Source organism: Schistocerca serialis, chromosome 7 (assembly GCF_023864345.2).
Source record: "Schistocerca serialis cubense isolate TAMUIC-IGC-003099 chromosome 7, iqSchSeri2.2, whole genome shotgun sequence".
In the NCBI taxonomy this organism is placed as follows: Eukaryota; Metazoa; Arthropoda; class Insecta; order Orthoptera; family Acrididae; genus Schistocerca; species Schistocerca serialis.
Genome location: NC_064644.1, coordinates 602100271 through 602115442, shown reverse-complemented (window position 1 = coordinate 602115442; position 15172 = coordinate 602100271). Strand labels below are relative to the sequence as shown.

The 15172-nt window shown below is 40.7% G+C and overlaps 1 protein-coding gene across 1 annotated transcript in view; it reads left to right on the top strand.

Annotated features, from left to right (window-relative positions):
* The window catches only part of LOC126412246 (myrosinase 1-like), a 211186-nt gene that overhangs the window by 168480 nt on the left and 27534 nt on the right, over positions 1 to 15172 (top strand). Inside the window, exons 11-12 of the mRNA XM_050081742.1 lie at positions 4414 to 4520; positions 5523 to 5674. Coding sequence (XP_049937699.1) covers positions 4414 to 4520; positions 5523 to 5674 — 259 coding nt within the window. The remainder of the gene's footprint in view (positions 1 to 4413; positions 4521 to 5522; positions 5675 to 15172) is intronic.

The window sequence follows — 15172 nt, the reverse complement described above, 5'->3', positions numbered from 1 at the left end:
ACCTTTGTAATAGAATATGATATTGTTGTTGTTGTTGTTGTGGTCTTCAGTAATGAGACTGGTTTGATGCAGCTCTCCATGCTACTCTATCCTGTGCAAGCTTTTTCATCTCCCAGTACCTACTGCAACCTACATCCTTCTGAATCTGCTTAGTGTATTCATCTCTTGGTCTCCCTCTACGATTTTTACCCTCCACGCTCCCCTCCAATACTAAATTGGTGATCCCTTGATGCCTCAGAACATGTCCTACCAACCGATCCCTTCTTCTGGTCAAGTTGTGCCACAAACATCTCTTCTCCCCAATCCTATTCAATACCTCCTCATTAGTTATGTGATCTACCCATCTAATCTTCAGCATTCTTCTGTAGCACCACATTTCGAAAGCTTCTATTCTCTTCTTGTCCAAACTATTTATCGTCCATGTTTCACTTCCATACATGGCTACACTCCATACGAATACTTTCAGAAATGACTTCCTGACACTTAAATCAATACTGGATGTTAACAAATTTCTCTTCTTCAGAAACGCTTTCCTTGCCATTGCCAGCCTACATTTTATATCCTCTCTACTTCGACCATCATCAGTTATTTTGCTCCCCAAATAGCAGAACTCCTTTACTACCTTAAGTGCCGCATTTCCTAATCTAATTCCCTCAGCATCACCTGACTTAATTAGACTACATTCCATTATCCTTGTTTTGCTTTTGTTGATGTCAGAGTCCACATCTGCCCCTGGAAATGTCTTACAATTTAAAACCTGGTTCCTAAATCTCTGTCTTACCATTATATAATCTATCTGATACCTTTTAGTATCTCCAGGGTTCTTCCATGTATACAACCTTCTTTCATGATTCTTAAACCAAGTGTTAGTTATGATTATGTTGTGCTCTGTGCAAAATTCTACCAGGCGGTTTCCTCTTTCATTTCTGTCCCCCAATCCATATTCACCTACTATGTTTCCTTCTCTCCCTTTTCCTACACTCGAATTCCAGTCACCCATGACTATTAAATTTTCGTCTCCCTTCACAATCTGAATAATTTCTTTTATTTCATCATACATTTCTTCAATTTCTTCGTCATCTGCAGAGCTAGTTGGCATATAAACTTGTACTACTGTAGTAGGTGTGGGCTTCGTATCTATCTTGGCCACAATAATGCGTTCACTATGCTGTTTGTAGTAGCTTACCCGCATTCCTATTTTCCTATTCATTATTAAACCTACTCCTGCATTACCCCTATTTGATTTGGTGTTTATAACCCTGTAGTCACCTGACCAGAAGTCTTGTTCCTCCTGCCACCGAACTTCACTAATTCCCACTATATCTAACTTCAACCTATCCATTTCCCTTTTTAAATTTTCTAACCTACCTGCCCGATTAAGGGATCTGACATTCCACGCTCCGATCCGTAGAACGTCAGTTTTCTTTCTCCTGATAACGACATCCTCTTGAGTAGTCCCCGCCCGGAGATCCGAATGGGGGACTATTTTACCTCCGGAATATTTTACCCAAGAGGACGCCATCATCATGTAATCATACAGTAAAGCTGCATGCCCTCGGGAAAAATTACGGCTGTAGTTTCCCCTTGCTTTCAGCCGTTCGCAGTACCAGCACAGCAAGGCCGTTTTGGTTAATGTTACAAGGCCAGATCAGTCAATCATCCAGACTGTTGCCCTTGCAACTACTGAAAAGGCTGCTGCCCATCTTCAGGAACCACACTTTTGTCTGGCCTCTCAACAGATACCCCTCCATTGTGGTTGCACCTACGGTACGGCTATCTGTATCGCTGAGGCACGCAAGCCTCCCCACCAATGGCAAGGTCCATGGTTCATGGGGGGGAGGATATTAGCAAAGTGTATTCATTATTAAATATATGCAGTCCAATTTTTGTGCTCATACTACTTTTAGGTAGTAAGCTTATATATTTTGTCGTAAGATACCATATGATCAGCATGATGTAAGCAGTGTGAATTCTTATTTTCGGTGTTGTGTTGTCCACTCCTTTTGTTTATATTTGTTTTTGTCACAAATAACTACACAAGTGATGTGTTGTTTTAAGTGCATTACTTTAAGTTATTTTACCATATTATATTGTATATACTTCATGATGTGTCAACTTCCATGCCCTGTACGTCACCATACAGTTTGTACTTGTGTTTTTGGTGCTTTTCTTCAAGATAACCTATCTACATGGTTCTTATTTGTGCATGAAGTAAGCTTTGTTTGTATTTCAGTATTTTGTTGTTGTTGTGGTCTTCAGTCCTGAGACTGGTTTGATGCAGCTCTCCATGCTACTCTATCCTGTGCAAGCTTCTTCATCTCCCAGTACCTACTGCAACCTACATCCTTCTATATCTGCTTGGTATATTCATCTCTTGGTCTCCCTCTACGATTTTTACCCTCCAAACTGCCCTCCAATACTAAATTGGTGATGCCTTGATGCCTCAGAACATGTCCTACCAACCGATCCCTTCTTCTAGTCAAGTTGTGCCACAAACTCCTTTTCTCCCCAATTCTATTCAATACCTCCTCATTAGTTATGTGATCTACCCATCTAATCTTCAGCATACTTCTGTAGAACCACATTTCTAAAGCTTCTATTCCCTTCTTGTCCAAACTAGTTATTGTCCATGTTTCACTTCCATACACGGCTACACTACATACAAATACTTCCAGAAACGACTTCCTGACACTCGATGTTAACAAATTTCTCTTCTTCAGAAACGCTTTTCTTGCGATTGCCAATCTACATTTTATATCTTCTCTACTTCGACCATCATCAGGTTTTTTTGCTCCCAAATAGCAAAACTCCTCTACTTCTTTAAGCGTCTCATTTCCTAATCTAATTCCCTCAGCATCACCCAACTTAATTCGACTACATTCCATTATCCTCGTTTTGCTATTGTTGATGTTCATCTTATATCCGCCTTTCAAGACACTATCCATTACGTTCAACTGCTCTTCTAAGTCCTTTGCTGTCTCTGACAGAATTACAATGTCATCGGCGAACCTCAAAGTTTTTATTTCTTCTCCATGCATTTTAATACCAACTCCGAATTTTTCTTTTGTTTCCTTCACTGCTTGCTTAGTATAATAAGTACTTAACATAGCTTTCTATTGAAAGGTATGCTTATATATTTCTTGTCGTGTCATGAAACCTTTCTGACTTTGCTATGCCATTCTATAAAAAATATTTGTTCACATACATGTAGACAAGATATGTCATCAAGTTATATTATGCTCCACCACAATGTGTTCTATAAAACTGTTGTGTGTATTATTATATTACAATCATCCCACATTACCAATTTAAGGATCTGTGGAGACTCTGTATCTTAAATGATTGCACATTTATTTTTTAATTTTGTTGAGTGTTTTGCTTTTAAATGATGTGACTTATATGTTGGTACTTTTAATTGCACTCCTACAGGTACCTATTGCAAAAATAATATGCACTTCAAGTTGTCACCTTGCTGAGACCCTTATTGTTAAATTTTTGCCCCTGTATGTTCTTACCTTAAAAACAGCAGTGTTCCTACCTACATTACATAAATAATACATACTTCATGTTTTGTTGTTATAGGTCACATACTCCCACTGATGTGACAATTACTCTGATATGCATATCTATATATTTTTTATGATGAGGTACAACTTGTTTCACACCTATATGTGCATAGCCCTCCCCAACAGAATATTACTTGTTCCCTTCTATAGTAATTCCTTTTGAGTTCAAATCTGTCCAAGGAAAGGGTAGATTTATACCTGTCATGTTGAACTGCACTTACTTTAAACTTCACCAGGGTAGTATATAATATATTCATTCTGTACTATTATACATTGACAATTTGAATAATTATACCTCAATGCCTTAATTTTCTATAATGGATGGTTTAGACATACTTTATAGATTGATGGTATGTACTGAACCTATGAACTGGAAATTCTAGTTTTCCAGAATCCATGGTACATGTAGCCAATCTTTACCCCCCCCCCCCCCCCCCTTACCCACCTACACACACACCTATACTTCAATGTTTTATTATTTCTAAAAATATATGATAGGTAAATATTCTACAGAGAGTGTAACTTGAGCCCACACAGCCCCACTCACCCCCTTACCCTCCCACACCTTTTCTGCTGCTCCTGTACACTACAACTGGCAGTTGCCTGTGCTCCTGTCACATTTGCGCTGTGACCCAGATCATCCTGAACATAATTTTCAACAGAAACAAATACAGAAAATTTCAGCTGTACGACGATTATAGCCGTTATACATTAGATGAACCACTGTTTTCAGTTTAATTATTCAGTGTAGTTATTCATTTTGATTATATGTGCTGGGGTTGGAATGTGGAGCCCTGCCTTTTGTGAATTCAGCGGTACCAATTACGCCATTATTCCTTCTTTTCAGTGTTACTTGTCTGAACTTCTGAAGGCCATTAATGAGGACGGAATTGACGTATTTGGATACATAGTATGGTCACTCATCGACAACTTCGAGTGGCAAGCAAGTTACACGTAAGTTGCAGTTTTCAAAAAAACCTTTTTTTTTTACAAAAATTCGTCTTTTGCAACAAGAACGAAACGCTCGTAATGATTTTGTTGTTATAAATTAAAAAAAGTAAAACTGGACACAAAATACAATAATGGAGCGAGTGTGTTGTTTTAAAATGAACTCCACTGGTAAAACGTGATAAATTTCGGATTTTCTTCTTCATGGACATGGTGCAGTATAAAATGATGTACTACACTATTTAAATCGACATACACAGAATGCACAAAGTAAAACTGACCCGAAAAATACTTCATGCCCTTAACAAAGGCAACCCAACATATATCATTTGTCCCAGATGCTAATGATTAAGTTCGGATGTCTGCCTTTAGGTGCATGAAATATCTTCCAGGCCACTTCTATTTTGTCCACTCCATACATTTCATAAGCTGCTGTACAGTGCTTAGTAGAAGACACGTTCTGCCCCATTCTCTTGGTGTAGAAAAATGACTTTCTATGAGCCTAGGTCTGTGCACAAATATCTCTTGCCTCATTCGTTCAACCACTACGTGAGCTGGAAGCTAGAGGTAGTGGATGTGCTGCGCGCTCTTCCCCAAGTAGGTGTCATGTACTGGGAGCTTTTGTTTGTTCTGCAACGTTAGTTGGTTTTCTCCTAAGAATGACTCTGAAGCGTTTCGTCGTTTACTCCTAAAATATAAGAACAGTGAAATCTAAATCAATTAATATGACATGTTTCTCAGCTGAGCAGTAGACTATAGCAAACGATAATGGCGAGTGCAGACATATGACTAGATGCATGTGGATCTAGCTCTTTCTAAGCACCATTCGCCTCAATGTTCATGCTAAACGTCTATAAAACACAGAAACTCTAGATCAATATATTAAATGAGTACTTTCTGTAGTAATGGATGAGTGTTTATTAAAGATGGGGAAAGTTTTTCTTCTCTCACAATAGATACTTAACACATTGGAAATGTATTCTGAACCATACTTTATTTCTGTTGCAGGAGCAAATTTGGACTGTACTATGTAGACTTCAACGACTCAGAGTTGCCGAGAACTGCGAAGTCTTCTGTTACTTTTCTCAAAGGCGTCATTGCAGCCAATGCCTTGTCGAGCCAATATTTTGCTACTGATACAGACCAGAAAAACTCAACTTGTAAGTAAATAAAATTCTCTCTCTCTCTCTCTCTCTCTCTCTCTCTCTCTCTCTCTCTCTCTTCATGGTAGATGATAACACATTCCATCTCTCCTCTTCTTCTTTTCTCACCATGATCCGTTTTTCTGTTTGGCTTCGTATTCGAAATGAGTTCACTGAAAATGACATAATGTTTCAGACTGCTATCAACTTTAGTTCTTCTTCTGAAGTCTTCATTTGACCATCAAAGTCGTTGCTAATATGCATCTCCCCTATTTCTTAGACTAATTGCTATTCCATGACTGTAACTTTTGTTAGATTTGGGATTTGACCTACGTTACTTACTATCTGAAAGACATTGACTGAAAGCTTTAGGTAAATTGTTCTTGAAGGTACACCTGATATAATGAAAGAGCCCACCCCAAAGTTATCCACCTTGCTTGTTTACAAATCTGATTACCTACACAACTTCTCAATGTGTGAGCTAAGTTGAGCTCACTGCTCAACCATCCTGATCTAATATCACTAGACATAGTATTAGGTACCCCACTTAAGGAGAATACTGGTCGTTTTGGAACGTTGCAGATGATGTACAGCTGGTACAAGGTGCTCTTGTAACCCTCCACCTCTTACGTAAGTCGTGGAGTGAAGTACTGTTTATATGCTAGTTGATTGTATGGGATCAGCCCACAACTATGGGTCGATATAAGGATGTGATAGAATCACAGCAAGGAGATGTCTTCATTGGAAGTGCCCATGATCAGATCTGCCCAGATAGCCGTGCATATTGATGTGCTGCTCCTGGGACATGGAGGTTCGCTAGTCCCAGACTGAACCTCCCCAATAGATTCACAACAAGGGTCGGTATTCAAGAGACTCAGGGTGTGTTTTTTTGGCGGTTTCCCACATCACAAGAGGTGAATACTGGGCTGGTACCAAAAGTCCCGCCTCAGTTACACGATTTGCAAACGTTTAGAGAATTGCGCTCACTCTGGAGCGTAGAACTTCTCTCCCATGGTGTGTGGGGCTGAGAAGAGAATTGAAACGAGCTAACTTCCCAGCTGAAATTAATTAAATTAGTAGAAAAGCGTGGACACTCCTGAGCAATTCAGGACTTCAATCTACAACAGCGATGCGGAACCAAGGATAATACCCTCAGAAATGGCATTCCACATTAACACATGTGCTGGAAAAAATTTCTTGGATAGCAATACCGACATATAGACAAACCAAGAGCTAAACCAAATCGGTAATGACCTACAAGACACATAGTCTTCTGAGATCTCTTCTGTGAACAGGGGAGAAACAAGGTCAGGAAAACTGTAGAAACTGGAAAATAAGCAGGAATGACTGGAATATTTCCCAGTACTTATAAAATACCTAGGGAAGCAGGGAAGGACTTGGCTGAAACAATTTTATACAGATCACTGACGAATTTCCTGCTCAATTTAAAATTGCTCTGCCATTGGCAATCCTCAAACCAGGGAAGACCCTGGAAGATACTTCTAGCTATCGCCCAATCATGTCGCTCAGTGTCAGCTTCAAAATACTTGAATGCCTCATTCTGAAAAGGATCAGAAAATAGAAAAAGTACCTCCTACATTTCAGGCTAGCTTCAGGAGTGAGTGAATCTACTGTAAGTGGTGCTGCTGTGAGTTGATGTTGGCTGTAACATCCACACAGAGGATGGCTATGAAGGCAGCACTGAGCATAGAACATGCTGATCATAGGCCATTAAAATGGACTTCCACAAGGATCTGCACTGGCCTCAGTAGTAGACCAGTGAGGTGCCAAACACAAATGGCAGAACGTTTTGCTGTGTGGACGACCTAGCAATACTCACTAAAATCAAAACTCTAGAAGAAGGAGAATATATTTGTTGTGTATGACTTCGTAAACAGAAAATTTACTTCACCTGCATTTCTCAAAGTGTACGAAGCCTCAGTACAAATAATGCAGCAAGAAATGAAGTCCAGCCATCAGTGTCAACAAGGATGAGTCTCTCTGAACTGAAAGACAGACGCTGGAGTCAGAGCCGCTACTAGGCGGCGTCTGCGTAGTGTCACATAGGAATGAGGTTCCAAGTGTGATTTGGTTGTGTAGCTGGTGCCGGCTGTCGTGTATCACGATGGGAAGTTTGTGGTACAGAGGCATGGCTCAGTGGGTGCGCTCCATTGGGTCTACCGGATCCTGCGTGACAGCTGTCGGCATCTGACAGACACTTGCAATTGAGTTGCTAACTTCGTCGCCCATGCGCTACTACTGAGACATGATACATTATTCCTTGCAGATGTTTAGAGTCAATATTATAAAAGACGGAGATTCCTCAAAGCAACTAAGACATAAGCATGTGCGTTCCAATTAAATAAGGGAATAGCTAAACGACAGGTTATCGTAAGGTTTTGCCATAAAAGTGTGACACACATTTTCCCCCCATAAGCACCCTGGCATCACTAGGCTATCCATTAGTTACAAGAAGCAGCTGAAAATTCGAGCCAGAAAGTCAAGACTCGGGGATGAGTGGGGGGGGGGGGGGGGGGGGGTGCTGAGCACTGGAAAGGACACAATTGGAAAGGGATTATGGCACTACTGCATTTAAAGGGACACTTTTCTCAAGGTAACGAATATGCACTGTGGATTTAAAGAGCCACTTGTAAGACTTCTGGGAAAACACCCTCCCCCACCACCACCACCACCATGTGCACCATTGCCACTTCTCAGGCAATTGCATGTGATGGTCACGGAACTACAGTACCGGTGCCAAAATCGAGGTCACCCCTCTCCTGGCATTATCACAACACTGTGAAAGTTATAGACAAGACAACGAGGTCACGGCCCCCGTGAGCCAATAAGAAACTGGCTCTCCACCATCCACCCAGCCCCATTTTCTCCCTAGAGCAATTCATCATTTGTGTTTTGAATCCCGCAGTGTAAGGATCAGGCTTCTTTTTCTTTGTAAATAACAACAGGCATATAACACAATTCTGTTTCATTAAGAAGAATTTTGTTACAGTATTTTCTTTGCAGTTTAATAGTAAACTCAGAGACAAGTAGAGTTATAAAAGAGCGAAACTATTTACATTACAGCATCAGTATATTACTACATTTCCCATTGGTTATTTACGTACCTTTTCTTTATCCAGTGCAGTATTTTCCTATACGCATACAAAAATGGGAAATGAGACTAACTGGTACGACTAACAGTAGGTGAAGAAAAAATCACAGTCACACAGATGTGCACATGGTCCACAGTATATATAAATGTGAGAACAGGATGGTGCCAATCACATCCTCACTTGTCATAGCGTGACAGACTAGCTTTCACCTGTGATACAGTATATACTACATGGTCTCTCTACTTGGCATACCTAGTGTTGAGGACATTCACCTCATATTTCATCAGGTCAATAACCTTATTCTTTTGAGGTGTAACTTTATACAGTTTATCATCCGCATGTCTAGACATGTGTAACATCATGTGGTTTATCATCTGTATGTGTAGACATCTCAAATGAGTTACTACTACATATGGATCACAGCCTTTCAATCATTCAGTGTAAGTGTCTGCATCCATATAAAGTAATACTGAATCAGTGAGGTTTCCCAAATTCATAGTGGAGGTGGTAGATGTGTAATTTGGAAAGGTCCACCACACACATACCGATACAGACAGGCGTTGTGAATCGTATCTCAGGAGCGACTCATCCTTGATGGTAGATAGTGGCCAACTTAAAATTTGCCCTGGCGATATAACCTAGAGCGCCATAACGCCCACCACAATGGTAAACTAAATGATTTTTCACGATGATTTCTCAAATCTTGTATAGTTTTTCCAGAAAACTGAACTGCTCATTAACTAGAACAATTCTTTTCAGAAGTGACGTCTTTATACTCCTTTCACCAGAGTGACTGAAGGAGATGGCGCGCAAGACCCTAATAAGTTTTGTCCCCAAACTGAGACACTGCTGCAGGTTTCTGTAATTTATGATTTTTTTCTTTTTATCCTCCTGTGTCGTCATGAACTTCGGGATGGGCCCAGTACATGAGACTAATAACTCCAGATACAGGGACAAGTCAATATGCACATCATGCAAGCAAGGTAGGATATATCATGTCTGCCTTCACAGATATTCATTACCAGAATACGCAGCCACATCTTTGAATTTATCAGTATGGCCATTTATCGGACAGCCATCAGAAACTTCCAGTCGGCAGAGATTGCTGCCTAAGATACCTATATAGGTTGTGTAACATCCAATTACAGAATGCAACTAACTCGTCAGAGGGTTTGTACACATCCTCGCTTATTCATGGATTATTCACTTTGGCATACTTGTGCAGATACTGGCAAAGTTCCCTGTTAATCTCATGTCCGAAAATCCGCACCATGTAAACTTAGTTCAGTACTGAACTCATGTTCTTTTTAATGCTGCATCTCACGAAAGTGAGATCCGGAGTATATGTGTCTATGCATACACTCTGAAATTTCTTTAAAATGTGCGCAAACAGGTGTGTATCTGTTTCTATGCATAGTGGAGTGTATTCCCCTAAAGCAGGTACGTCTAACTCCTGTCAAACATTAACCACATGCCTATACTTCTCACTCATTATGCCAATCTCCGTAAATTTACTGGAGAATGTGGCTATCCCTAGCAATGTGGTTTTCATGGAGCTTCTCCTTCAAATCCAGGTGAAAATAAGGAAAGAACACCTATGATGTCACAGACTGAAACTTTGCAGCATCAGGATTCCTTCCTCTAGCGATATGCATGTCCTCCTGACATACTGTCCCAGCAAGTTTTTGAAGAGGTGGAAGCACGAAAGTTAGTGAAGCCAGGAAATGGAGAGTGATCTTGAATGTGAGACTTTTGGGGATAGACGTTATCAGGCAGGACACTAACCTCATCAACTAACCTTATCAACTCTCAAACCGATGTCACCCAAGTGCTCGACAAGGAAGTCAGCATAATACCTGCCCAAATTATGAAAGAAAATGGATATGTGCAATGCCAGCTGGTATTTTAAGTTTCATGCATTGTGTTCTGCACCATAGAACTTCGCCATCAGATTACAGTGATCATTACGTGGAGTTTCTGCTTTTCTATCCACCGGTAGCCAGCAAATATGACGATCAACTGCCTGCTTGTATAAGGCATCATTCTCCCATGATTCGCTCATATGAATGTTGTGGCAAATCACATCAACATGCCATGTAAAATTTTCGAGATTAGTGAGCAATCACCTATCAGAATTTGAATTGGTTAAGACTCGAGTCATATGGGCAAACAACTTGATACACAGCTGCTTATTGTATGTGTCGTTCTGTGAACAACAATGATGGACAGTGGGATAACCTTCGCAGTGTACCACAGCAACTAGCAAAATCCGCATGTATGACAATGGGACTACTACTACTACTACTACTACTACTACTGCTACGTGATCAGGTCCAGTGGACCGCACGCATCTACAAGTTTCCTAATGGTGGGCCCTCTTAAACTTTAAGAAGTCGTTTATCTCAGTAGTAATTTCCACACAGACTGGTTCTTGGCTAGAACAATCAATCAGATGCTTTTGTAAATACTCAAATCTTAGTAAATGAGTTGAGCTGTCTATAACAAAAGTGTCTTGCATTGATATGTTTTGACAGTTTGGTTAGAAAGTAGGTGGGACATGATTTTGAACCAGAATACATTGGGCCTCACCCTCAGAGAACCTCAGAGAATAGCAGCAAATGTACCTTTTTTCGGGCACTGATCGGCTACATTTGAAAAATAGAAGGGTTCAAGTACTTTGTGCTCAACGCCTTTGTTTTGCATAGTGTGCTTTTCAATTCATCATCATCATCATCTTCTCTTTCTGCCTTGCATTTATCTATATCCATGCCATTAACATAAATTGAATAGTCTGGGTTCAGCCTCCCAAACTTCGACAGGTTCTGGAGTTTAAAGGGGAATGAGATGTTGTTGAAGTTTAATGCTCGCAGATACCAGACGTCTGGTGTGTAGTTGTGAGCACAGCATTGTACTCGTGATTTCTGTTGTAAGGCAGAGGCGACAGGCAAAGAAAATTCATTATCCTATTCAAGATTCTGGACATAATACAGCTGCTTTTAGCGGCAATATCTTTTGGAGGAAGGATAAAACTGAATCCCCTAGTTAATGCACCGTGGACATGTGATAGACATCAAGGAAGAATACGTATCTGAGTGCATTATGGCCTTCCTTTCGTATATGTCGGAAAAATGACGTTCTAGGTAGAACTTGTGAATCACTTTGTTTTTGAGTTACCGTGTCACCTCGAAATATCACGTTACTTTTCCCCTAATTGTAGACAATGGGTTTTTGCTCATCTCCTTTACTACCTTCTGTAGGGGGGGGCGGGGGGGGGGCAGAGGTAGGGGGAGAGGTGCTTGAGTTTGCAACATAGGACCGTGACTGCACTTAACCGCGGAGTGCCCCTGTTCATTGATATTTCTTGGGAACGCACTTTCCAAGATAGGCAGCCACGCATTAAGAAAAGTCGTAGGGTGCTAGTAGCCTGCATTACAGTGATCTTGCAAGATCAGGTTCCTGATGCAATGGGAATTGATGTGTAAGGTTACTACGTCATTCATATCAGCTTCTTCAACATCCAGCCCTAACACAGATGACATGGATATTATGTATGTGTACTGCAATTTATCTGGAAAGAAATTTTTCTCCTGAAGCCAGTATCTTATCAAAGTTGTGTAATAGGTATTGAAGTTCTGTATCGAGACAGCTAATAACTAACTTACCTTTCTGGGGTGACGGAGTTAAAGGCCGCAGCCCTCTTTTAAGGTCCACTGCAAAACATGATTGGAATTTTGAGCATGAAAGACGTGCTTTATTGCCTTGCTCTTAGACATACGTTTTGGCAGTAGCAACATCAAAGTTTGATACAATCTACGCCGCAGTGCGAAATGAAGTGTAAGGTTAAAATGTCATCCATATCAGCTTCTCCAAGCATCATGCCGTAATCATTAAAGAAAAAAGATCTACCTCACCCAAAATAATTGGTAGACGATACTGGGAATTAAATTTTAGCATGCTCCAAATTAGTACGGGATGCCCATCACCAGTCATGGATCAACAGGAGATGTTCGTTTTGTGACACGTTTGGTTGGTGTGAAACTTGGCATCTAGAAATTATGCAAACTTGAGGCCAAATGAGGAAAGGAGGTAGAACATCGAATATTAATACCTTCTAAATTGTGAACTGCAAGCAAAGGTAGATAACAGATAGATAGAACATGCAATTTTAAAAAATACAGCTGCAAGAAAGTGAGCTAGAAGATAAAATCGTCACATGCAAGGTTTGTGACCACAATCCAAATGAGAAGTAGAGCGTTTAACACAAGATATCTAAAGAAAACATATGAACAGAATAACACAGGGAGATCCAGAAATGTTGCAGATAACTTAGAAGGTGCCTCGAGGAACAATTCGAGGATAGGGACCGATGTTCAGAAACGTTAACCGTCGATGCTATAGAGCTTGCCACTGGGCTGCTCTTCGGCAGCAAACGTGACTTAGTGCACTGACGGACCATAGGCGGGACGTCTCGCAATGTTGTTTGTTACCAGGTGTACCGGTATGAAATGAGGGTTTTTTTGTGAAAATGAAACTAATTTTCAATTGAAAAGTACAAATATTTTATTCAAAATACTGACAATTGCTTTCTATACATTTTGACCACCTTTCTGGCAATTTGTGGACACCACGCCAATAGAAATGTTCGTCTTTTGAAACAAACCAATCAGACACCCAATTTTCGACTTCTTCGTAGGAATCGAAGTGTTCCTCAGCCAATGCGTGTCCCATTGATGAAAACAAATGGTAGTCGGAAGGTACCAAGTCTGGTGAATACGGCGGGTGGGGTAGCAGTTCCCAGCCAAGTGTTTCAATTGTATTCTGAACCAGTTTTGCTTTGTGTGCAGGTGCATTGTCGTGTAAAAAAATTACTTTGCCATGTCTTCTGGCCCATTCTGGTCTTTTTTCGATCAATGCATAGTTTAAATTGATCTTTTGCTGTCTGTAGCGATTAGTATTCACAGTTTCACCGGGTTTTAGAAGCTCATGATACACCACACCTTTCTGATCCCGCCAAACACAGAGCATTGTCTTTTTGCCGAATCGATCTGGTTTTGCGGTAGATGTTGATGATTGTCCCCGATTAACCCATGATTTTTCCAGTTTAGGATTCTTAAAATAAATCCATTTTTCATCGCCAGTAACAATTCGATGCAAAACTGATGTTCTTTCATGTCTTTGAAGCAAAATTTGACAAACGGTTTTTCGGTTTTCCATCTTTCATTCAATTCATGTGGCACCCATTTTCCATACTTTTGGATCTGTCCCATAGCTTTCAAACGGTCAGAAATTGTTTGTTGTGCAACATTTAGCATTGCTGCCATTTGCTTCTGACTCAAAGTATCATCTTCATCCAATATTGCTTGCAATTCGGCGTCTTCGAACTTTTTTGGTGGTCTTCCACGTTCTTCATTTCTTACATCAAAATCATTATTTCTGAACCGTTGAAACCATCTTTTGCATGTTGCTTCTGATAGAGCATGATCACCATATGCCTCGACAAGCATTCGATGCGACTCTGCAGTACTCTTTTTCAAATGAAAACAAAAAAATCAATGCTTTCCGCAAATCATCACTTTCTGGTACAAAATTCGACATTGTTAACAGGGTGAAAACATATGATGTTGTTTGTTCCATGAGTTTATGTATACTAAATATCTTTGACAGATGTCATACCAACCAAACAAACAAAATTAAGGCTCTTTCACAACAAATGTTCCCTATCGACACATTTGTATCTTAACGCTCATTTCATACCGGTACGCCTGGTACTCAGTGATCCTGACTATTGGCACAGTCGCCGTTGGAGAACTTAGAGCTAGCTGATGTTTAGAAAGGCCATGCGTCCTATGAGTGTGACACACGAGTGCCTTAGTGGGTGATGATTTCGCACACAAATTTCCATCCACAGTTTATTTTTCTCCTGGGACCCTCTAGAATCTCCACTGTTTTTCGGTACAAAGGGGAGAAGTAAACTGCAGATGGAAACCCGTGTCCGAAGCCATCGTCTGCCAAGACAATATTGCATAATCACAGGAGACGAGGCTGGTTCCATCTTTTCCACTGGCGACCACGCCAATCAGTCGCGATCATCGAATAAGGAACTACATTGCGAGACATTCCACCTAAGGTCCATCAGCATACGAAGTCACGTTCGCTGCCGAAGGGGTGGCGTGGTGGGAGGCGCCGGGGCTCATGACTTGCACGCCCTGTAGCGCCGTTGCACGACGTTTCCGGACAGGGGTTGCTATCCTCGATTTGTTCCTCAAGACACCCACTAGAACCCCTCGAAGAATGTCGCAACATTTCTGGGATACCCTGGATATGTACTATCCTGTCTGCAGGTGAGAATGAATATATTAGCTGGAACGTAGGTAAAAGATCATTTCCAGACGTTGGTTGGAGC